The following is a 24,136-nucleotide window of genomic DNA, read 5'->3' on the forward strand; positions in this document are numbered from 1 at the left end:
ACACAGAACAGGTTAGTTCGCTACAAAAAATGGGATTCAAAGGTTAGCAGGAGGAGGATAAAGAGAAGGGGCTCCAGAAAGCAGGCCAGCTCGGGCAGCCAGCATCCCAGGTTGGGCCACTCACTGTTCCCTGGGGTCACAATGTCATTACAGTTGGGATGCTCAGGCTGAGGTTTCTTGCTACATCTCAGACCACTTTAAGCCGTTTGTATAGAAGCAGCACTCCTGGAGGAAGAAACAGGTTCCCCTTTGGCAGTAATGAGATCCAGAACTCTGTAGTTGTGGAGAACACCTGCAAGTGTGTCAATTTACTTTCACAGGATTGAAACAGAAATGGCTATTTCATCTGGGGTATTCGAAAGCCTCAGAAGCTGTTGGAAATAGCTGAAGAGACACCTGAGCCTTCAAGGATAGGGAGTGAGCGAGGGGGTCTCAGGGGAGAAGTTGAGGCTGAGGAAAGTAAAAAGAGCTGTCAGAGTTTGATTAATGGGAAGGGTTTCATCAGTGATTCAGTGTCTAGGTATTGGGAGACAAGGGTACTAACACTGAGCCGATTGTCCAGGAGACAGATAAGTTGATGTTCTACAGAGGAGAGAATTGCTAGGGCGCTGAGGTGGGAGTATGAGGTTAGGGAATGTGAGGAAAATGTTTGGAATGACACTTGCATTAGTTACTCTTCTGTTGCTGTGACAGAATACCTGACAGAAACAACTTAAGGAAGAACAGGTTTATTTTAGCTTATGGTTCCAGTAAGGATCGAGTTCCTCATGATGGCAAAGGCATGGCATGGGATCAGGAGCAGGAAGCTGTCTGGTCACATCTTCATCCACACACAGGAAAGAGAGGGAGGGAGGGAAGGGGGAGAGAGAGAGAGGAGAGAGAGAGAGGAGAGAGAACAGGAGGTGTAAAAGGCTATAAATCCTCAAAGCTCATTCCAGTGATGAATTTCCTCTAGCAAAGCTGTACCTCTTATCAAAACATGAGCCTATGAGGGGCGTTTCTCATCCAAAGCACAACACCCCAGTTTTCTTGGACAGTGACCTTATTTTCCCAGACTATTCCTCAGTCAGGGCTACCCCAGTGAGGGGCAGGTAGTGACTGCATCTCTGAAGTTTAACCTTGAAGTACATAGAGTCCACAGATAGGATAACAGTGTAAGCTAAGTTGTGTGGTTCACACAAGCATAAGGTAATAGCTAGGAGAGGAAGGACAGCTTTCAGGGAGGGGCTGGGGACATATAGCAGTATCATCTGCTAGACCAGGATAGTGAGATAGCTCTGAGAAAGTTAGGAAGGATCCTAGAAAGTAGAGGGATTTTTTTTTTAACCATTTAGTGTCTGGTTTTTTTATTGTCTATGTAAAAGGATGTGTATAGTGTATACAGGTCTAGGTTTTGGGGGTTGGCAGGTTTAGCTACAAAGAGAAGCAGAGAAATTGCCCACAAGTAACTTAGGATGAGTCCTAGAAATGGGATATGCAGAGGAGTCTGTGAAGTAGAATTGAGTAGAATTTGAGTGGAGAATGGGCCCTATAAAGGGCATTAGGCAGATTTGGAGAAACAATTATTATTGAGACATATCATAGAGGTGAACTGGGGATTATGGAAATATGCCTGTTGAGTAGCCAGTTGGAGAAATATAGTAGCCCATCAGGATGGCAGGAGGTGGTCAATGGGTGGAACAGGCAGAAGCATCTCTCAGATCAGTAGTGGGAACAGGGATGGTGAGGGGCTTGGCTGACTAGGTAAGGTAGGTATTCATAGGTGAATATTTAGAGGGTTTAGAGGAGCTGGGAGTACTAGAACAAGTTCTTGGACTAGAGCCCATTGACCTTTTCCCAAATAAATCCTGCCTCTTTCCTGCTCACTAACCTTACATTATCTTTTTGCTTTATATTTAATAAAATACTATTCAAAATCTCACTGGGATTTCCCCCTTCCTTCCTTCCTTCCTTCCTTCCTTCCTTCCTTCCTTCCTTCCTCCCTCCCTCCCTCCCTTCTTCCCTCCCTCCCTCCTTTCCTTCCTTCCTTTATTTCTTTTTGAGACAGGGTCTCCCTGTAGCCCCATTCGGTCTGGAACTCATTATAAGCCAGGCTCACAAAAATCTGCTTGCCCCTGCTGGGACTAAAGATGTGCATCACCATGCCTGGCAATTTCCTTTTTTTTTATGAGGTACAAGTGACACTTGTCATACTGATCTTAAGTTTTTCAGGGACACTAAATATACAAGAATTAAAAAGGATTTTTTTTAATGGGGAGACTTGTCTTACCCATTCAAAACAACTAAGTGTGATCCCACAAGACACACAGAATAATAAAGGAGAACAATTTGTATTTAGTGTGTAAGAGACATTTTAAATTAGTAGCAACAGGTTCAGTAACTGGGTTAGAACAGCTTAAAATTTCATCTTTTTTTCTAGTGATATCAGGGTTTACTGGGTACCTCTGGAAGGGCTCCAGATTCTTCTGGCCTGGAACAAAGAACAGAACAGAGACACACAATTAAGCAGAAGCAGGGTGAGTTGATTAGGAAAAGACACACATCCTAGGGAGAAAGTGCACCAGGGCAGACAAAGTTCAGTCACATCTGCTGCACATCGGATGGAAGCTTTCAGGTCACACAGCACCAACTTTTTGTCTCAATCACATAGCAGGGTATTTCTACACTTAGTGCTACACACAGCTCCATTCACATCTGTCTATTTAGCATTTTAAATCTCTACCCAGGGGTGTGCATTTTAGTATTCTAAGTCTATGGGGGTGGGGGGTGGTCCAGCCTTCTTTCCCAGCTACAACTTCTTACATGAAGTTTCCTAAGGCTTTGCACAAGTGGCTGCTCTCCACCTTACTCTCCTGACCCACTAAGATCCCTTCTATGAGTTTAGGTCACAAATTTCAAGGGTTCCTTTCATCTAAAACATTTCATTAAAGTCTTAAGCATTAGCTATAAAAGTGACAGATGTAGGCACAAGAGTGAACAAAATTTTTAAAGGACATGCGTTCTGTGGTTGGAATATTGGCGGACACACCTCCATCTAGCTGAAGCAATGGGACCCAACATAGATGACAACGTGGCAAGGACAATCGGAAAACCTTATTTTATTTATTTATTTTTTATTTATTTACTTATTATTTATTTTGGTCTTTTTGAGACAGGGTCTCCCTGTAGTCCCAGCTGTTCTGGAACTCACTATGTAGACGAGGCTGGCCTTGAATTCACAAGACATCCAGTTCCGCCTGCCTCTGCCTCCCGAGTGCTGGGATTAAATGCGTGCGCCACCACACAATAACAATGGGAAAACCTTATTTTATTTATTAAATAAATAATTTATTGAGAATTTCATTCATGCATATAAGGTGCTTTGGTCAAATCCATGCCCACTCCCTCCCCTCCATATCTCCCCATCACTTTTTTCTGATAACTTCATGTACTCTTTCTTCTTTTATTTATTTATTTTTTTATGGGGCTTTTACCTACCCTAACATTCCTCTCTCTGAAGAGGGAACCCTAAAATCTTTTAAGGATTAGCTACAAGCTCCCAAATACTTTAGACATTTTTGGCCTTTGGAACAGAGTATGTTGCTAAGAGGCCCAAGGACATTCTGAGTTTTAGCCAAGAAACTGGCTACTTTTCTTTGGGGTCTTTTTACCCTAACTGCCTAGCCAATTCCTACCTCCTAGTCTTGTCACGCCATCCTCTGAAGGGGTTACCCAAATTGCCAATAGGGAATAGGGACGCAGACCGCTCTGGCTTCTTCCATGCTGAACAGAGATGCAGGGTGAGGCAATTGGAGTACCCTTTCAGTGGGTCTAACTAAAAGACCCTCAAATTGCATAATTCTTATCTCTAAGGGGAAAAGAAAGTCCTTGAATCATGAATAGGAAATGTGAAGGAGAAGTAAAGGCAAGAGTAATTAGCATTACAAGTTTTAGATAGGGAACTAGAAAAAAGTCAGAACAGGGCAATTTTCAAATGTTCATATGAGAATCCATTGGAATTTCTTGAGAAGGGCTTCCAAAAGCATCCCTCTGTTGGGTTCTCCTCATTTTTCTTTTGTCTGCCAATGCTGGACTCAAGAGTGATGGACTCAGGATTTGCTTTCAGGTATTTTGGTAGCTGTTGAAGTGGTTAGAATCAGTGTCAGTTCCCTCTCAAAAGGTTCTAGATGGGGGAGAAAACAAATCTATCCATCATTTTAGAACAATAGCTGGTTGTCTCCCTTAGCTACAGGTGGGCACTACAGTATTAGAGACCAAGATTTGAAGTCTTACATTGAGCAGTGAAAACCTTATTTTAAAATCATGAAATCTAAAGGAAGAAGATTTTAAAAACTCTAATGTTTATGAGTCTATTACCTGAATGTATTTAAGTGCAACTGTGTTGTGCAATACCCGCAAAGGCCAGAAGAAGGCATCAGATCCCCTGGAACTAGAGTTACAGATGGTTGTTAGCCACCATGTGGGTCCTCTGCAAACAAGAACAGTCATCTCTTCACCCCAAAAAGAAAGAAAGATTTTATTTTGACTAGACTCAGCAGGTGGACTAGCACTCGGGAACAGCTGGGGGCACTGATAACACAGTGGACAGTAACAGGGATGACAGAGTACATGGGCTCCAGTTGGTGGAAGTGGTAGGGGAGCTATGGGAGGGTGCCATTTGGGATGCAGGTATAAGAATGAATAAGATTGTTTGGGATGTTCTGTATGAAATACACACACACACACACATCAATTTAAAAAAGGAGTTGTAAGAAAAAGAAAGATTTTTAAATGAAGTCAGAGGAAAATCAAATAAATAGATTAAGATTGGGCCTGAAAAGAGCCTGATAATTTTGACACATAGGATAAGAGTAGTTTCCCTGAGAAAGAGTTTAAGGCAGATCTAGCGAGGTGACAGCAGCACAGACCACCAAAGAAGCTGTGCCATGTGAGACAGACTTACCCTTGAAATGGAAATAACTGGAGACAGATTTCTAGAACCAGCTGTCAATGAAAAAATACTGTTCTTATCTCAAAGGAGATAAAAGAGTTTATTCTAGAGTCAAATATGTGTGGCCTGGGAACACAGATTTAGGTTACTGCAATTTCTATGTTCCAATATGGTATAGGAACAGAATAAAGTTATAAGCCACTTTTTGAATTACATTGATGAAAATAAGTAGGCAGTTACAGCAAAGTGAGAAAATCTGCTATAGGTGTCAGATGCTACATCACAAAATCCTTAGCCTTTGGGTTGGTATACGTTCTAAGGATTTACCGCATAACTATAAGGATGTTAGGTCACATACAGAGGTGGACAATAAATGGCCATTTAAGGGGCCTAAGATAGCTAAAGATGATTTTTAATTAGACTCTGAACCTGCAACATTCCAATCCCTTCACAATCACTGAAGCTCTGATTGGTCAATAAGCCTATAGAAGTTTCAATGTAAGGTGTAGCTTCTTTCTAGGAACTTGAGGTCACACAACTGAACTAACTCTGAACTGCTAAGCTGTGTTAGAATATGGCCCTATGTGCCAGATGCTTAGCTAGATATCACCAATAATAAGCTGCAAGATTCTGTTTTCGTTTTATAAATATTTGTAAGTCAGTATTATGACACTACCTACAAACTAGTTTGTAAGTTGCAAGTTATTTAACCAGTGTAGGGAAGTTTTATTAGGTGAAGATAATACTATGTAACTCATCACTGTCCTGAAGATTAAATTATAGATATGTGTATGCATACATGCATAGCCTTGCACTTATCAGGTACTTAATAAACATTTCTGGCACTAACATAGTCAGAAAAGTAGCAATGCCTAAGGTCAAGGTCATGAATGAAACAGAGTTAAGGTGCTTCATGTACAAGCAGCTCTGAGTAATCCTCTTCTCTTTTTGGTAGGTATTGGATGTAAGCAGAGAAGGCAAAGAAGAGGTGTTTTATGGGCCTACACTTCCTTTTGCTTCCAACGGAATAGCAGCTTGCTTCCTTCCAGCCCCGTACTTTACATGCCCTAACCTTCAGACTCTTCAAGTGCCTCATCACAGGATTGGCACCATCTGAAAATCCAATGCTCTTTTAGAAACCATCAACAGGAGACAGAAAAAGAGCTTGACTTTTCGATAGTGGACATGACAGTTTTCAGTGCTCAATGTGTCCGTTTTGTTTTACAGGTCTAATATTCTGATAAATATTAGCAAAAAAAATGAACAGTTTTCTAAAACACAGTGAGAATCTTGTCACTCTTTTCAGTGTATGTCAACATACAATATGTATGACTTTTACGGGGTGTAACGTTAAGTGCTATCCTAATGACACGTTACTAATTCATGGGTCTTTGAAATATTCCTGTGTCCATTTTTCTAATCAGTGCTGCCCAGAAGCACATGACACAGTAAGGCGGCTCTCACATGTGGTAACAATTATCTTTCAATCTTCTGTACTTTCTTCTTTTACCATTTAAATCTCATCTTGTGTTTTTCCGATTTTACTATTATGTAGCTCTGCTCAGTAGAGGTTCAACATCATACATTTTTAAGTGCAGTATTGTATTCAAGGTGACAGGAATAACAGAACTTGGAACACTTAGATGTTCAGCCTTGACCACTCTGACCTCCTATCAGAACTTTTCAGTGTGTCAGTTCCCTCACCTTTGAGGAGGATAATGACTGATTTCCACATTAATTCAAAAGAATACCATGAGGGTTAGGCAGATAAATGCTCAGAAAGTTGCCTAGGAAAAAAGGGTCACCCAGATTCTAAGGTGTTTTACTGTCTTTAGAACCCTGTAACAAAAGCATATTATTTTTAAGTTTATAAATTTCAGTAGAACTTGGAAAACATGCTGTAAGACTAAAGAATTTGAAAGCATTTGGAAGAGACCACACCTTAGGAACACCAAAGATACTTAAACTTGTACAAATTCTTGCCTCAAATAATTCTTAAATGTCTCATCTTAAACCACTTAGTGCAAAAATATTTTAAAGTTAAAAAAATTAGCTGTACTAACCATGGCACCATAGAATGCTTTGACATAAATCTGAAATGAGAATTGGCAGTTCTAATACACATTTTCCACTTTGTTAAAGGTTATGTCAATTTTGAGTGCTTGTGGGATTCTCCACCACTGCCAATACATATTTTATTACTACCCTTTTAATAATGCATAAGAATTCTTTTTTAGTCTCGATTTTTAGGTTTGCTTTGTCGACAACAATAAAATAAAGCAACTTAATCACATTTCAACCTAAATTCAACAACTGTAACGTCTGTTTTTTCCTTATGTTGCCAAAATGTAAGGTCATCCTTATTAAAAGGCAGACTACTTGCTCTCAGCTATTTAGTTGTTTTTAACAATGCTTCTCTTAGGGGAAGTTTTCATTTTACTCATGTAGCCATTTTTTTATTTGGATCAAAAGTAAATGAAAGAAAGAATTCCTTATGTTTTTCTATTTGTTTATTTGAGACAGGGCCTTACTAGATAGTCCAAGGTGCTTTTCAATTGGCTATGCAGTTAGGCTGGCCTCCAACACGTGATCTTCCTTCTCCTTCCCTAACAAAATAGCTTCTTAACCTTATCAAATTCACTAATTTATGCACTGTTATAAGACACCTAAAACATTTAAAAAATATCTCTGATTGTTGGGGTTGAAGGAGAAGAGGGGACACTCAGGGAGAAGAACAGGTAAAGAACAGGTGTTTAGACAGCTGTCCGAATTTGGACAGTTCAGAGCATTAGTGCTGACACTGTTAGCGGGCACAGAACAGTGAGAGTGACTACCACCCCTCCAAGGTTCAGGGACTTTTGCAGAAGAGGCTGGCAGGAAGAACTTAAGAGCCAGAGGAAGGGTGGATATTACCTGGAAGTGTCCTCCGACCAGCAAGCTATAGTCACACCTCCTTCCCAGGAGTCAAGGAGTCCATGGGGGAGTCAGTTACCTCTCCCACCCAATAGGTCGACCTTAGCTGCATATGGAAGAGGGGCTAAGGATATATAAGCTGAGAACGCCATGAGGCACCTCTCTTGCCATGTGTCCATGTGCTGCTTTTGGGAGTCACAGAATCTATATTTGAGTGTGGACTTTCCAGTGCAGCTATAAATGGGGGTGGGGTGGTGGGATGTTCCACTGTTCTGTAAATAGACTCCCACCCTAGGCCCAATAAACTCATTAAGATTTTCCAAAATAAAAGAACAGAGCTAACCATTATTCCACCAAAGTTGACCCCATGTTGGCAAATCCTTTGGTCCTTGATTTCTTGTTCCTATTTTCCCCCCTAAACTTCGTTGTACATATATATATTATGTAACCTGCTTCAAGTTATTTCTGGAAAAATGTGTTAAAATTGCCTCTCTTTGGAATAAAAAAAAAAGCTGTCTATGAAGTTCTTACTGTCAGGAAATAGACTCTAGCCATTTTAAAATCTTTTCAGTGTGGTCCTAAGCAAGAAGTATTTCATGTTTACTAAAATGTCCTTTTGCTACAGAATTTTCCCTCCAGCAGTTTTACCTTGTAAAACCATCAACATTTGTATTACTAGATCTCACACCCACTGATGAAAGGAAATGGTTGAAAAATAAGCTGGACTGACTGATAAAGGAACGGTAGCCTGAAACTCCCTTGGATTATTTCTGTAAAGGTTTCTAACCATTCACTTAAGTCAGCATAAATTAGCAAATTACTCCTGGATGATCTTTATATTTATTACATACAGGATTGAACAAGTTTTGCAGAATTTGAACACATCCTTTATATCTATAACCAAAGAATAGCATCAAAAGTATTGCACTCATTTTCTAAAAAGAAAAACTCAGTTCACATAATCAGATCCCTTTCCTCAAAATAACCTACAGTAAGAAAAGAAACTATAATATTATATTTTTGGTCATATAAGCAAATCCATTCAGAATTAAAGACTTTAATTTCTACATATAACCATAAGAATTCAAAGCATTTAAACATCACTTTATGATTTTACTTTTAAAAATAAAACAAGTTGGCCAAGCATGGTGGTGCACACCTTTAGTCCTAGCACTTGGGAGGCAGAGGCAAGCAGATCTCTGTGAGTTTGAGGCCAGCCTGGTCTACATACTGAGATTCAGGCCAGCTGGGGCTACTGGGAGATCCTGTCTCAAAAAGACAAAATAATACATAAATAAATAATAAAACAAGTACTATCACAATTCAGCAGAGTTCTTTTCCTGTGAGAAAAGCTAACAGACATGACTCTCTTAAATCTCTATGTAAAGAACAATAAAATATTTAAAAACAAAATGTTGTTCCTGTTGAGTATGGAAGAAGCCAGGGCGGTCTGCATCCCAATTCCCTATCCGCAAGCTGGGCAAACTCTTCAGAGGATGGTGTGATAAGAATAGGAGGTAGGAATTGGGTAGGCAGTTAGGGTAAAAAGACCCCAAAGAAGGGTAGCCAGTTTCTTGGTTGAAAGTCAAAAAGTCCTTGGGCCTCTTAGCAACATACTCTGTTCCAAAGGCCAAAAATGTCTAAAGTATTTGGGAGCTCTTATCTAATCCTTAAAAGGTTTTCGGGTTACCTCTTCAGAGCGGGGAATGTTAGAGTAGCACAAAGCCCCATTAAAAAAAAAGAGAAAGAGTACTTGACTTTATCAGAAAAAGGTGATGGGGAGATATGGGAGGAGTTGGAGGGGAGCGAGTGGGCATGGATTTGATCAAAACACCTTATATGTTTATATCTCTATATGAAATTCTCAATAAATTATTTTTAAAATGTACATTTTCAAATGCATTAATTTGACCAAATTGTTTTCAAAGTAATGGAACCTATGTATACCTTATCCACGAGAGAAAATGCTTAGGCTGTTTGCTGTCGTTGTCAACTGCTGCCTAAATTGTGCAGTCTTATAGGTATGTGATTCTATTTCCTTGCCAATTTAAATTGGAAAAGCTTGTCATATTTATTAGAAAACAACAACAAAAACCAAAAAAAAAACAAAAAACAAAATGCCAACTAACTTACAATTATAGTAGTTTCCAGACTTTCTCCTCCATATTTTCCTTACTCCTTAAATATATGTGTAGTGTCTCCTTCAGCTACTGCAAAAGCTTAAACATTTAAATTGTTTTGCCACAAACATAAAAGCATTAGGAACAAGATAAATATTATTTCTCTAGGTAATATGCCTTATCTTTATTTTGCTTTTCAGTGAATCTGCTTTAAGAAGGAAGTTGTGTAAACACCGGCACAATGTAAGTCAAATGTATACATTAATAACTTATTTTTCATATCTTTCATCTTAAGTATATGTAGATTCCTTATAAACTATATATACAGAACCTGTGACAGACTAGGTAACTATCAGCACAACAAAAGTGCTAAGTAGGGACTAAGGAGGTAGTTCAGTATGTAAGGAGCTTGCCCAGCCTGTAAGAAGCTGAGATTGCATCCTCTGCACCACATAAACTAGTTGTAGTGGCTAATGCCTGTAATCCCAGCATGTTAGGAAGTGGAGGCAGGAGGATCAGAAGTTCAGGTCACCCTCTGCTACACAGAATTCAAAGAATCCAGCTGGAACAGGAGACTCTGACCCTGCCTAGAAAAAAAATAGAAAGGCATTGACTGATTATAACCACAGTGAAAATACAACTCTTGTACTCTTGTAGCAGAAATTTACTAACTTTTATAAAAAACATCTTACCTGCCAAAGATCCTGACACTTGAGTGTGGTGATGCATAGCTGTCACACCAGCATTTGGTGAAAGGCTTTTGCAAGAGGATTCCAAGTTTGAAGTCAGCATGGGATACACAGCAAATCAAAAAGAGAGAGACAGAGAGAGAGAGAGAGAGAGAGAGAGAGAGAGAGAGAGAGAGAGAGAAACAAGATTTTGTGAGAACGCATGGAAACAGGCCCCTTGATTGTTTAAGAACAAAGTATCTTCAGAAAAGAAAAAGGGGCAACGAGATGGCTCAGTCAGTAAAGGAACTTGCCCGCCAAACCTCATAACCTGAGTTACATCCCCGGGACCCACACAGTGGAAGGAAAGAACTGACTCCCCGCAAGTTGTCCTGACCTCTACACACACCATGGCGTGTGTATATACATAAATATGCACATCACAAATGTAAAAACCTTAAAGGACTTGAGAACTCAGTATGGGGTACATGCCCGTGATCCTAGTACTGGGGAGGCTGAAGCAAGATTTTGAGTTTGAGGCCAGACAGAAATCATCTCAAAAACAAAACAAAGTTAAACAAAACCCCACCAAACTTGTGAAAAAGCATGGTAGAAGATACAGGATAATTGAAATCTGTAAGCAGTCTAAGGTCCCCCAAATACTATTTTCTTAAAAAAATGCTGAGGTAGAGAACAAGTCAAAGCAACCGCCATCCCATTAGTTGATGTCAGGGATGTACTCTGAGAAATGCATCCTTAGGCAAAAGCAGGGCTCTTATGTTATAGGTGGTAGAGCCACTCACTCGGTGTTGCCTTTGGTGCAAATGAGATGGGTGGTGCTGATGTAACAAGGCATGCTGTTGTTCTTATATATAAGTAATATTTTTATATAGTGGGATTATATTCTAAAACAATGAGAATACAGAAAACAGTAAGTCACTTATTATCAAGTATTGTGTATGTATAGTTGTATGTGTTATGGTTCCATGACTGGCTTATCTATACCAGCATCACCAGAAATGTGTTGAATAGCACTGTACTAAGATGTTAAAATGGCTGTGCACTTAGGCATTAGAACATTTTAGCTCCACCATAATCTCATGGGATTATCTTGATATTGGCAGCTCATGAAAGACTGAATCCCAGCACATGAATCTAAGTAGAAGAAAATATACTGAGGCTAGGTAGAGGTTTAAAATTATGAAATTCTCCTAATGCAAATGAACTCAATACTGATTGATCTTTGCAGAGATGATCCTCCATTGTTTTCTCTCTCATGGAAACCATCTAATTACATGCTAATTAAATTTAAGTTTAAATCAAAACCAAATCTAAATGTCTAATAAAACCTTTCCCCTGCTCTGTTGCCCTTCAATCATCTTTTATACTCCATCTGGTGCTTTATGGATATTTGACTGCAATGTTCACATATCCAAATGTTTTAAGTTTGAATATATTCAGTTTTATAAAAAGGATGGTATCCAAATTGAGACCCTGGAGGAAGCAGAGTGAAGAATGCAGTGCTCAGGGAAAGCTGCGAGGACTCTCCTTGGAGGAAGCTTGAAGGAAAATGCCTTTCCTCGCTATTGTAAGTAGTGACAGGAACATGGCTGAGCAAGGATTTCTGTAGTAGGCTATCCAGTCCTTTGAGTATGTGCTTGGAAGTGGTATAGGTGGGCCATATGGTAGGTCCATTTCTAGATTTCTAGTTTCCTGGCTTAGTTGTTGACTGTTGGCATTAGTTCCTGAGTCAATGGAATCTGGTTCATGTCCTTTCCTGCACCTATATCTTGTAGGGTACTGCCTAATTTTTTTTTCTAGCAGTTTCAGTGTTTCAGGTTTCACCCAAAGGTTTTTGATCTCTTTGGAGTTGATTTTTGTGCAGGGTGATATATATGGGCCTCATTTCATTCTACCTGTGGACAGCCAGGTTTCCCAGCACCATTTGTTGAAGATGCTGTCTTTCTGCTCTCATGGTTTCTACAGTTAATTCAAGTTACACAAAGGGAAAAAAAAATCTAAGGATCTTTAAAAATTGTTTTATTAGAATTACACCCTACAGGGGGATGATGATCCACCCCAGATGCCATAGACTATCAAAGAAAAAGTACAGTCGCAGGCATGGGGTACCTCTGTTCAACCTCCTGTTGGTCAGGAGAGGTCCAAGAGTACTCCACAAACAATAAAAACTACAGCCATTGCTTTGGGTTTCCTCCCAGAACTTGAGGGTAAGACCCTAGGGTGGAAGACACTACATACAGATTATAGGACCTGGAAAAATCAAGCTAGTATTGCTGTGGAAACTTCCTTCTTTCTACTAAACAGATGTTGTACTCATGAATTCTTAGTGGCTGTATAAGACCTGCACAAGACAGTCAACATACCAGCATAAATGGACAAAGGGCTTACTAGAGGCTAGTAAGTATATATATATATATGTATATGTATATATACATTTATATATGTGATATATATTATATATACATATATATGTGTGTATAAGAAAAGAGACGATGAACTTGAGAAGATCTGTGGGGGATCCTGGGAGGAGTTTGGGAGCAGGAGAATAAGAGATGGATGTGATCAAGATGCATTGTACTCATGATGAAATGCCCAAAGAGTAAAACTAACAGGTCCAGTTAGGTGGCACAAAGACCGAAGTGTGAATGTCAGCCGAACAACGAGGAGTTACTGGAGGTCCTGCAGCAGAGCAGTAACGACAGGACTTAGTGCTTTAGGAACACAGAATTATGTGTAGGGCAAACTGCGGGAACACCGACCAGAGGTAAGGAAATAGTTTGCAGCACCTGATAGGAAAGATGTTTAGATGCAGGAGATTGTGAAGAAAATAGAAAAGGAGGAGAGAGAAGCAGTATCCAGGAGTCTGTAGTGGTTATCAGAAAGGGGGAGGGGTAGGGAAGGGATAAAGGGTCTAAGAGAACTCTGAGGTTTCACAGGTAAGTTAACTTGGGGAAGCAGAGTGTTCTCGGGATAAAAGTGAAAGCAGGTGGCATGGGTAGCTTGTCATGCTGCCCTGAGATTTCAGAACATTCAGCTAGAGAGGCTGAGAAAAATCAGCACTAGAAACAGACAAGATTATGAGCCAGTGGAATGAGTTCACCACTGAAAAGCTGCTGAGATGGACGGTGAGTTAGGGAAGTGGGCAATAAAGAGGCAGGTGTAAAGCAGAACCTGGGAATGGAAGGCAAGACCGGAGAGGTCGTGGAGTGCCAGTGAAGATTTTCCAGAAAATGGACTGAGAGGATTAAGAAAAGCATCTTTTCAAGGTTCTTATTTTTAAAAATATTTTTATTGAGTTTTGTACATGATGCATGATAGCTCTTAATCAAATTTAGACCCCCTCCCCGATCCACATCCTCCTGTATCCCCCACCAGACTTCATACATTCTGTCATGTATGTTAAGTCCTACTTGAACAAGCATTTGTACCTTGGTGCAAGTTCATCCACTGGAGTCTAGTCAGCCTACCTAGTCACTCCCTTCACCCTGTGGTACTCAGCTGCCAGTACTTCCTCAGCTAGGGTTGAGATCTGCTGCCGATTTCCCCAGTTCTGTGCTGGGTTTTTGTCTGATTTAATCAGCCTGGGTCTTGTGCATGCTGTCACCTTTTTTACAACTTCCTATGAGCAAGTTCCCAGAGGCCTGGAAACCTGTTTTCTTATGTTCATGCACCAACCCTGGCTCTGACAATCTTTCCACTCCCTGTTCTACAATAGTCCCAAAGCCATGGGTGGGTGAGGGTTAACACAGTAGTCCTATTCAGGGACACACTCTGCAGTGTCTTATTCTCTAAAACTTAGTCAATCGTGGCCTTCTGTGTGCATCACAGTGTTGTATGAAGAAGCTTCATCACTGAGAGTTGAGGGATGTATTAGTATACTCTCTACCCCCATTCTGCTATGTTCCATGAGGGTGCACTATATATTTTTTATATAAATTTTTTATTGTGCTTTTGTAATTTCATACATTCTTAATCAAATTTAGATCCCCTTCCCCACCCTACTCCCACCAGACCTCAAGTATTCCGCCATACATATTAAGTCCTATCCATTCAGGCAGTTGTACCCAAATGTCCTTCAGTGTAAATTCATCCACTGGGGTCTAGTAAAATGATCTAGAGATTGTATGTAAGGCATACTCTCCCTCACCCAGCAGCGGTCAGTCTCCAATAGTTCTCAGTCTAGGGCTGGCCTGCCACCTAGTTCTCTCCTCCCCTTTGGGCCCTTGCTTAACTGAGTTGGCATGGATCCTGTGCTCAATGCCACCACTGCCACAAGTTCACCTGTGCAAGCTTTCAGTGGCCTGAAAGCCTCTGCTTCCCTGTGTTCATGAACCAGCCCTGGCTCTTACAATCTTTTCGACCCCTCTTTTACAATGGTCCCTGAGCCATGGGTGGATATTTCCACATAGGAGTCCTATCCTACATTCTGCAGTTTCTTATTCTTTAAAACTTGGTGAATTGTGGCCCTGTGTGCATCACACTCTGTTGTATAAAGGAAGCTTCACTGGTGAGGGTTGAAGGAAGCATTGGTTTTCTCTCTACCCCTTGTTCTGCTATGCTCCATGAGCCTTAGTTGTAGAGGTTCAACTGTAGATGTGTCACCTAGTACTGGACATCGCTCAGACATGTTTTCTGTGTCTGACCAGATATTCTGCAGTAGCCTCCATCTGTTGCAAAAAGAAGCTTCTTAGATGACTGGTGTACAGTATGCCTCTCTGTAAATATAAAGATTGATATTTAGCATACAGTAAGAAATTTCCTTTGTCTAGATGAGATAGGATTTTTTCTAGGATCTATGTTCTCTCCTGCCATGCTGAGTTTACAGTGCCACCCATGAGTTCCCTCCCATTGAGAGGGCTTTAAGTCCAATTAGATAGCTGCTGATTGCCCCCAGATAACACACACTACTGTACCAATAGTAGTTTGCCATGATGGTTGTTATGGTTATTAGGCGGGGTTGGACCACTGATTTTCTCCGTTAGCAGTTTGTATATCATCATCTAACATGATAGCCAGACTTCGGTTAGAAGGCTTCCAGGCCAGTTCGTGTTCCATTGCTTCAAGTCCTGTATCCTAAGTATGTTCTATCTTCAGGAGTTGGGTCTTGTCTATTAGTGAATGAAGAGGGAGATAACGAAGAGGTGTGACAATAGCCTGTGTTATTTTGGGAGTTGCCTGGATCACCTTCAACCACTAAAAGGGAGGTCTCTTCTGTCGAGCACTGTGTTCCTTCCCAAGCAGCTCCCAGGTATACATATGCACTAATATTCAGACAGTGTATGTGTATTTCTCATTGGGTTTCAAGGATATCACATTTCCCTCTAGATTGCCTAGCACCGAAGATACATTCGTCTCTTTTTTCTCCCATCCAGCCTCCCTCCTCCCTCCCTAGTACCAGCACGCCCATTATCCCCATCCTCCCTCTCCTGACTTCCCTCCCCACTCCACACCATGTCCCCTTGCATGTCCCTCCTTCCTCTCCTCCCTGCCAAACCCTCCCACTTTCCCCACATACCCCCTGGTAACATCTGTTCCCTACTATTCCCCCCTTTAGGTTTCCTTCTTTACCTCCATTTATCCTTTCCATTTTCTTGGCTCCTGGTGTTACATCAGAATTGATATACTCATATACAATGGACTGGTGCTACAATCTCCCAATGAGAGAGAACATATGTCATTTGCTTTTGTGTCTTTGTTACTTCACTTAACACTCTCTAGTTCCATCCATTTACTTGCAAATCTAATCTCATCTTTTCTTCTGAGTAGAACTCCATTGTGTAGATGTACCACATTTTCATTATCCATTCATCAGTTCAGGGACATTCTGAGCTATTGTGAAGACAGCAGCAAGAAACATGAATGAACAGGTATCTCTACAATATGATGAGTCCTTTGGGTATATGCCATGGAGTGGTATTAGTGAATCACATGCTAGGTTCATTTTCAGTCTTTTGAAGGTTCTCCACACTGCTTTCCACAGGGGTTCATGAGTTTGCATTTCCACCAGCAGTGAATGAGCATTCCTGTTTCTCCACATCCTCACTAGCATTTGGAGTCTTTTGCTCTGTTGATCTTCGCCTGTCTGACTGTAGTAAGATGGACTCTTAGAGTGATCTTTATCTGAATTTCTGTAATTACTAAAGATGTTGAGCACTTTTTAAAGTGCTTCTTAGTAACTTTTCTTTCTTCATTTGAAAACTCTGTTTAGGTCTGTTGCCCATCTTTTTATTGGGTCTTTTTTTAAAATTCTTTGTATATTACGGATATTAATCCTCTGTTGTATGTGTAGTTGGTAGATTTTCTCCCATGGGATTCCTCTTCCCTTCCTTGGTTCTTTCTTTTGCTATACAGAGGCTTTGTAATTTAATGAGGTCCCACTGGTTGTTGACCTTAGTGCCTGAGCAGCTGGTGTCTGATTTAGAAAGTCCTTTCTTATGCCTTTATCTTGGAGGGGGGTGTCTATGTTTTCTTCTAGCAGTCTCTGAGTTTCAGGTTTTATATTAAAGTCTTTGATCCATTTGGAGTTGACTTTTGTGCAGAGTGAAAGATAAGGGTCCAGTTTCATTCTTCTGTAGGTTGAGATCTAATTTTGCCAGCACCATTTGTTGAAGATGCTCTTTCCTCCACGTGTGTTCTTAGCACCTTTGTCAAATATCACGTGGCTGAAATTGTTTGGGTCTTCTATTGCATTCCATTGATCTATGTGTCTATTTTTGTGCCCATAACATGCTGGTTTTTTGACTATAGCTCTGTAATATAATCTGAGATCTGGTATGTTGGTCCCCACAGCATTGTTCTTTTTGCCCAAGATTGCTTTGGCTATCCGGGGTCTTCTGTGAGTCTATATGAATTTTAGGATGCTTTTTTTTGCAAGCTCTGTGAAAAATGTCATGAGTATTTTGATTGAGATTGCATTGAATTTATAAATTGCTTTTGGTAAGATGGTCATTTTCACAATATTGATTCTACCAATCCATGAGCATGGTAGGTCTTTCCATCTTCTCTTTCTTTCTTTAGATTTTTGAGAAAAGTATCTTTGTTTTTGGTGTTGAGGATTGAACTCAGGTCCTCATACAAAGTGTTCTAGCATTGACCTAATTTCTTAATCCTTTTAATAACCTTTATGAAATGTCTTTAAATAAGCTCTTTTACCTGCTGAAACTTACAGACCAACACAGCATTAGTTTAGTAAGTCACTATCATATTGAAAGAAATTGCTATGTAGCCTTTTTTTTTATGTGTATGCGCATATTGCCTGCATGTAGGTAAGTGCACCCGTGTCGTGCAATGCCTGTGGAGGTCAGAAGAGGCTGTTGGATCCCCTAGGACTGGAGTTACAGACAGCTGTTAGCTGCCAGTGGGTGCTGGGATTCGAAACCAGTTCTGCAAGAACAACCAGTGTTCTTAACCGCTGAGCCATCTCTCCAGCCCTGCAATGTAGCCTTTTAAACAGTCTTAAAGAAGCTGAAGTAACAGCAGTTGATTTGGGAAGAAAGATCATTTGCCTATCATAAAAGTAACAGATATACATTTAGATTTCAGAGATTTGCACTAGCAGAGAATTAGACAATGCCAATTCCCTTTTAACTTTTACTTACTTGTCATTACTTTGTTTTTACTTGGTTGGGGACCCAATCTAGGACCTCACTGCATGCTAATCAAGTGCCCTACCACTGTGCTTCACCCTCACCTCTATTTCACTGTAAAGATCATTTTTGAAATTAGAACAAAGTTGAGATATTTTTTCTGAGGGACAGCAGAACAATGATAAAGAACACAATCCCAAGAAGGAAATCGAGTATTTCAAAGTTAAAATATGACATGTAAGAACTGAAAAGGGGGGAGGGTGGTCATCTAGAATATGTAACTGGAAGAAAAAGAAACAAAATTGAGAGGCATTATTTTACCTTCATTTTTATGAAAGCCATAAACATAGTAATCATGTCTGTAAACAAAAACCTGACACTTTTACATAAATTATCCCACTGATTCCTATAACACTGTGAACATTTTTCTTTTTTTACAAGGTCATTATTCTTTATTCTCCATGAAGGAATCAGTCTCAAAGGGTCAGATAACAGGCTCAAGACAATACAGCAGAGCTGGGCTGTTCCCAACTGTAGGACAGGAACTCCTTCTCTTTAAGTGATGCTCATCACAGAAAGGAGTCAAGGACAAGACCCAGCATAAAGTACTCTTGGATGAGAGAGGTAAATAGGCTATAAATAGACACTGAAGTTTTAAGAGTGAGGAGATAGATGGGCTGATCTCTCAGACTTCTTTATTAGTAACTATGTTTCTGGGGGCTGGAGAGATGGCTCACTGTTTTACAGCACTGGCTGCTCTTCCAGGGGACCTGGGTTCAATTCCTAGCACCCACATGGTGGCTAACAACTGTTTGTAACCCTAGTTCCAGGGGATCTGATACTCTCTTCTGGCTTCTGTGGGGTTTGTACAACACAGGCTTTACTTACATATATGCAGGCAAAACACTCATACACATAAAAATAAAATAATTCTTCAAAGCATAAAAATTTGCTCCTTAATAATTTAGTAGATGTGAAAAGTATTACCATTGAAATCTACCTGACTTTATATCCATGCTCAGATGCCAAGGAGCTCAGAAAGTAACTGACTGTGACTAGTAATAATCAGATATATAGTTTAGAAATGCATGTGCAAACATCTTAATGTCAATTGCATTAAAAATTGTATGAAACTGTGTATTTTAATAATGAAATGGAGATATTTTTTAAAGGTTAAAACCTCATTTAATTTTACTTCTTACAGGGTTTATACTGAGTATAATATTGTATAACTGTAATAATTCAACTGTAAACCTAAAAATTTACAGCCAATTTTGAAAGAGATGCATCTTAGCTCTGGAAATTGATATTGAATATGTCAATTCTGTTGTGATGAACTGCTTCTTCTAAGTATGTGGTTATTAAATAAATAATTTTTAAAAAAATTTTTAAAAAATCAAAGAGAAAATTAAAAAAAGGCTTGAGACTATTCTTATTCTTTCTTTAGAGTCTCTTTATTTTCTTCCCATTGAGAGGCTTTTAATGACAATTTCAAATGGATAAATAGAGAAAAAAAGGAATCCATGCAACACAGGATATATTGTTGATATAAATTCTTCTAAAAAACTTCTATGTATAATCCTTTCGACTGAATCAATGATTCTTAAGAAAGTTAAGTAGACTTTTACTCTAGTTTTGTAAGGGTTTTACTTATTAACTTTGATTTATAAAAAAGGAAGCTTTGTTTCCTCCAAACAATATATCAGAGCAGGGTAGTAAGGTACTTTGAAAAAAAAAATTTATGAACAGAAAATTTATAAAGATTCAAAAATTAACAGAACAAAGCAGTCACAAGCTAGGAAGTCATAATAATGTAAGAAGTCCACAGATGGACCCGTACAAACTTGTCTTACACTCATATCAGCAAATGATTCCAGTTTGAAAAGTCTTCTTTAATTTAATTAAAAATCTATTCAACAAAGTACCATTTTACAAAATTCCAAGCATTCTATTATATAGTTAGTAATTTCTTTTTATTTTCTTATTTATATAATTACACATATGGGCATAAAAGGGAAAAATCATAGAAATAACTTTTGATACAACATCACACAATTAGTTAAAAGTACCCTTTGAGGGTACAAAGCAACTTTAGAGAGACATCTGCAAACAGGAGGAGCCACAAATCACATTACACCTTCTCACTTTCCAGTCTCTGCTTCTCATCTTCTCCCACCTGTCCTAGGTGAGATAAAAGTTTGCTATAGGCTTCCCTGTTTAAGAAAAAAACAAACAAACTTTAAACTCAGGTGTTAGTATTCACTCAAGTTTTTTTTTTTTTAACCATGATTTATATATAAAAAATGAGGGTTTAAATGTATAAGCTTATTAACTATCTCAAATACAATAATGTTCATATGTAATGAAACATGCTCATGAAATATTGCCTAAGGACATGATGATATGATTACAATGGGAAATGTGTCACAAACCTAAGTATGCAAACAGCAGTGTGATGATCACAGAACAGATCAGTGTCACATAATTAGTATATATATGCTCTACCTTCCTCTCTACCTTCTTTTTACCTTAAAAGTAACAAAGTTTGAAAATAAGATACTGTTTCTATATTAGATTGTGTAGTTCTTCCTGGTATTTGAGAAGGTTTTGTTTTTGTTTTGTTGTCTTTATGGGAAAGGAGATAGTTCACAGAGGTGGAGATACAGTATGACGTGCCTCTTGTGTGGCCTGGCTCTAAGAGGGCAGGAAGGGAGAAGGCTGAGGTGAAGTCTATTGTGACCTTTTATGGGTTTTTAACATAGCATCCACCATTTGACAGGCTTTTAAGAAATCACTCTGCCTAGTAGTTATTTCATTAGTCAAATACCTGTGCCATTTAGAATTTCTAAAACCAATCCTCTTGTGGACATGCCTGGTCTCACACAGTAAGCAGGACATTAGCAGATGGCCATCCCAATAACACATTGTGAAAAAGACAGCTCATGTGTGGACTCCAGTCCTCTCACACACACTTGGAAACTGCTTAGAAGGGAGGTATCAGAGGTCTTTGCATGAGCATGCTTTATGTCATGAGGTTAGCACAATTTCTTCAAAGCTATGACTTCAAGTGATCTTTTCTCTGTAGAATATTGTAAGAGGCTAGCCAAGCTACTGTGTAAAAGAGCAGAGATGTCCTGCTGTGGCACAGAAAAGCTACGTAAGGATGGACTCTTGGTGTTCTTTTTTAAAGTTTCAATTTATTGTACTGCAAAGATGTAGTCTATTAGTTAGCTAATGCTATAATTAGTAAGTCATGTCTCTAGGCAAACTGAGATATACTATAGGCAAAAATTTTCAACTAAAAAGTATATGCATACATATGTATATATGGTATATATATACACATACACACATATGTGTGTATATATGTATCAGAGAAACATGTACAATGGAAACAAAGTATTTCATTCTGAAACATAATTTAGGACATAGAAATTTACCATTATCAGTACTGACTCCTCTAAAATAATCTCTTTAGGAATTATTAAAAAAAAAATGTTGCATTTTTTTGTTGGGCTCTGAGACTGTAAGGGAAAAAAGCACAAACAAAACAGTCTTATTAGCTATTTGTGGCCCAAACCCAGATCATCTGGATCACTTACCTTATTCATTAGCTACATGTGACATAGTTGGTCAGTGGATAAAGTAACCTCAAAGGGTTACGATCTGTTGATATGGATTTTATAAGGAAAGTAACCTGAGGCTCTGAAATGAGTTTCTCAAAGAGGAACACAGTGCTTGACAAAGACAAGCACCACCGATACAAGCTTTCTACGTGGTACTTCAGGAAACAATACAAAAATGGGATGCGTGGCCTCTGCTAAGCTGGTTGATAAACCACACTACTTTCTACTTCATGCATTAAAAAGCTGATCTAAATCACAGTACAGAAGCATTTCTCAGTGAGAAAGGACATACACCAATGTAGGAGAATGGGAAAATAAGCTGTTCTTAGAAAATGAAACAGACCTTGTGATAAACACTCAAAATAATGTGATTGAATTACCAAACATACCTTTGTGCAATATTTCTGCCAAAGCCCCATTTCAGCTCTGAATTCTTCAGAGACTGAGTTAGGGTAGGAATCAAGTGGATGACAACCTGCTGGTTCAGTGTGGCTACTGTCTCTAAGATGCTATATATTTGATAACTGTAGCTCATGCCATAGTCCTGGATGAACTGCCTGAAAGTAAAACAAGCAATTTAAGACTCAGAGGCAATACCCTGGGTAACCCAAACACAGGGAAGATCACTGCCTGCAACGTTCCTGTAAGAATGTGTATGCAGATTATTGGTAAGACTTTTGCTTTGCTTGCTTTTTAGACAGAGTATACTATGTAGTCCAGAGGCCTCAAACTTCTGGTTCCCTTGCTTCAGCCACCTAGGATGTTAGGGTTACAGCTGTGCATCACCATGCCCACCTTGATAGCACTTTAAAATAGAAAACAGAAATGTTTATTTCGGTGCATACTGAGACCAGAGTGATCAGGAGCAGAAGGATGTCAGCATTTTTAGGTATGTTTTAGCCTTTAGCCTGTCCTATGTTTGTATTGGTCAAGCAATATAGTTATAAGGACAGTCACAAAACATCTCTTAGCTGAAGGAAATGCAGCCCAGTGATGCATCATGGTGATGGCAAGGAAGAGCCATGTAACATAACAACAAGCTGGCAGAAACCCTGTGCAGGAAAGAGTAAAGACGCTGCCCAAACAGAAGACTTTAGAGGGGCAGAGCAGAACATGGGTGTGTGTGGGGGGGTCCCCTCAACTGTATCATCAATTTTTGAGCTTATGCCTATGAAGTCTATGCTTTGCAAATTAAAACTAAGGGAGCTTTCTGAAGCTACAGTATCTAAAGCCAGTCAAAGGACCAGGGATGAGCATCCAAAGGAGCACGTTAAGCAAGCTTGGAGGCTTGAGCACCTGTCACCAAGACTCATGTTTCACATTTTTCTCCTCTTAAACACATTTAAGATTCTTCCTCTCTAAATTCAAAAGTAATTTCAAGTCAGCTCACTTATCTTTTTCCTTGGCATTTTTGTTTTCAATAAAGCAACACAATGTAAGAAAATGACTGCCCAAAATACAACAATTGAAATACTATAAACAAGCAGTGACACATTATGTTTTGGATAATTAGTTATTTAAAAAACATGTTGGCTGTCAAATGGCTGGCAATCCTCTCCTTGCCAGTTGGCATATTTTCCAGTTACCTAAACAGGGAAGTCAGCTGGGTGGCAGTTTCTCCTTCTGACCCTGCTTGGCAGGTTTTTACCATGCATTCCAGGTTCTCTGTGGCCAGCCTTTTAACTAGGAGGAAAAATTATAGCATTACACAGTGCTTCTGAATTGACCATCTGGATCCTCATTTTTTTAACACTCTTGATTTAGAAAAATATGTTATTTTCCTCAAGCATGTACATGCTTTTTGCTAATATTCAAAATGAAATACCTGTTTTTTGTTTTGTTATAAAGAATACAAAAAGTTTAAAATCTATTTTTGAACCTTAATACTGAAATAATACAAATAAAGATGTTTTTCCTTTAGAAAGGTATATTAAAAAACATTTCCCACCCTAAAAACCACAAACATATATAAAGACAAAAGAGAAACTTTTAAAACATGGCTTTGATGTTTTAAAATTCATAGGCACTTACCTTCTACCCTTTATCAGTAGCAAACTAGATCAATCAATAAAGTACCTTTACTTAAAATTAGTCAAACATTCTATTTCTTAAGTACTTAACCAAATGCTTTAAAAGTATGTGCTCATATATAAATCTTGGATTGTAAATGTCTCAAAGACCCATGTGTTAAATGCTTGGTCCACGGCCATCGTGTTGTGGGAGGTGACAGAAGCTCTTTAGAGATGGGTTACCTCTTCCTCTTCTTCCCACC

The 24,136-nt window shown here is 39.2% G+C and overlaps 2 protein-coding genes across 5 annotated transcripts in view; one reads left to right on the plus strand and one right to left on the minus strand.

Moving 5' to 3' along the window:
- Klhl32 (kelch like family member 32) overlaps positions 1-7,831 on the plus strand; it is a 232,186-nt gene extending 224,355 nt beyond the window's left edge. For all 3 annotated transcript variants that reach the window (XM_008839609.3, XM_008839608.3, XM_017799773.2), the window contains one exon: positions 5,886-7,831. In XM_008839609.3, the coding sequence (XP_008837831.1) occupies positions 5,886-6,047 (162 nt within the window). In that variant the 3' untranslated portion in view covers positions 6,048-7,831. The remainder of the gene's footprint in view (positions 1-5,885) is intronic.
- Positions 7,832-19,693: 11,862 nt separating this feature from the next.
- Mms22l (MMS22 like, DNA repair protein) overlaps positions 19,694-24,136 on the minus strand; it is a 150,213-nt gene continuing 145,770 nt past the window's right edge. For both annotated transcript variants that reach the window (XM_017799771.2, XM_008839611.3), the window contains 3 exons: positions 23,451-23,547; positions 22,254-22,421; positions 19,694-20,451 (listed from right to left, as the gene is read on the minus strand). In XM_017799771.2, the coding sequence (XP_017655260.1) occupies positions 20,370-20,451; positions 22,254-22,421; positions 23,451-23,547 (347 nt within the window). In that variant the 3' untranslated portion in view covers positions 19,694-20,369. The remainder of the gene's footprint in view (positions 20,452-22,253; positions 22,422-23,450; positions 23,548-24,136) is intronic.

Source organism: Nannospalax galili, unplaced genomic scaffold, assembly GCF_000622305.1.
Source record: "Nannospalax galili isolate Female #2095 unplaced genomic scaffold, S.galili_v1.0 scaffold78, whole genome shotgun sequence".
NCBI lineage: Eukaryota > Metazoa > Chordata > Mammalia > Rodentia > Spalacidae > Nannospalax > Nannospalax galili.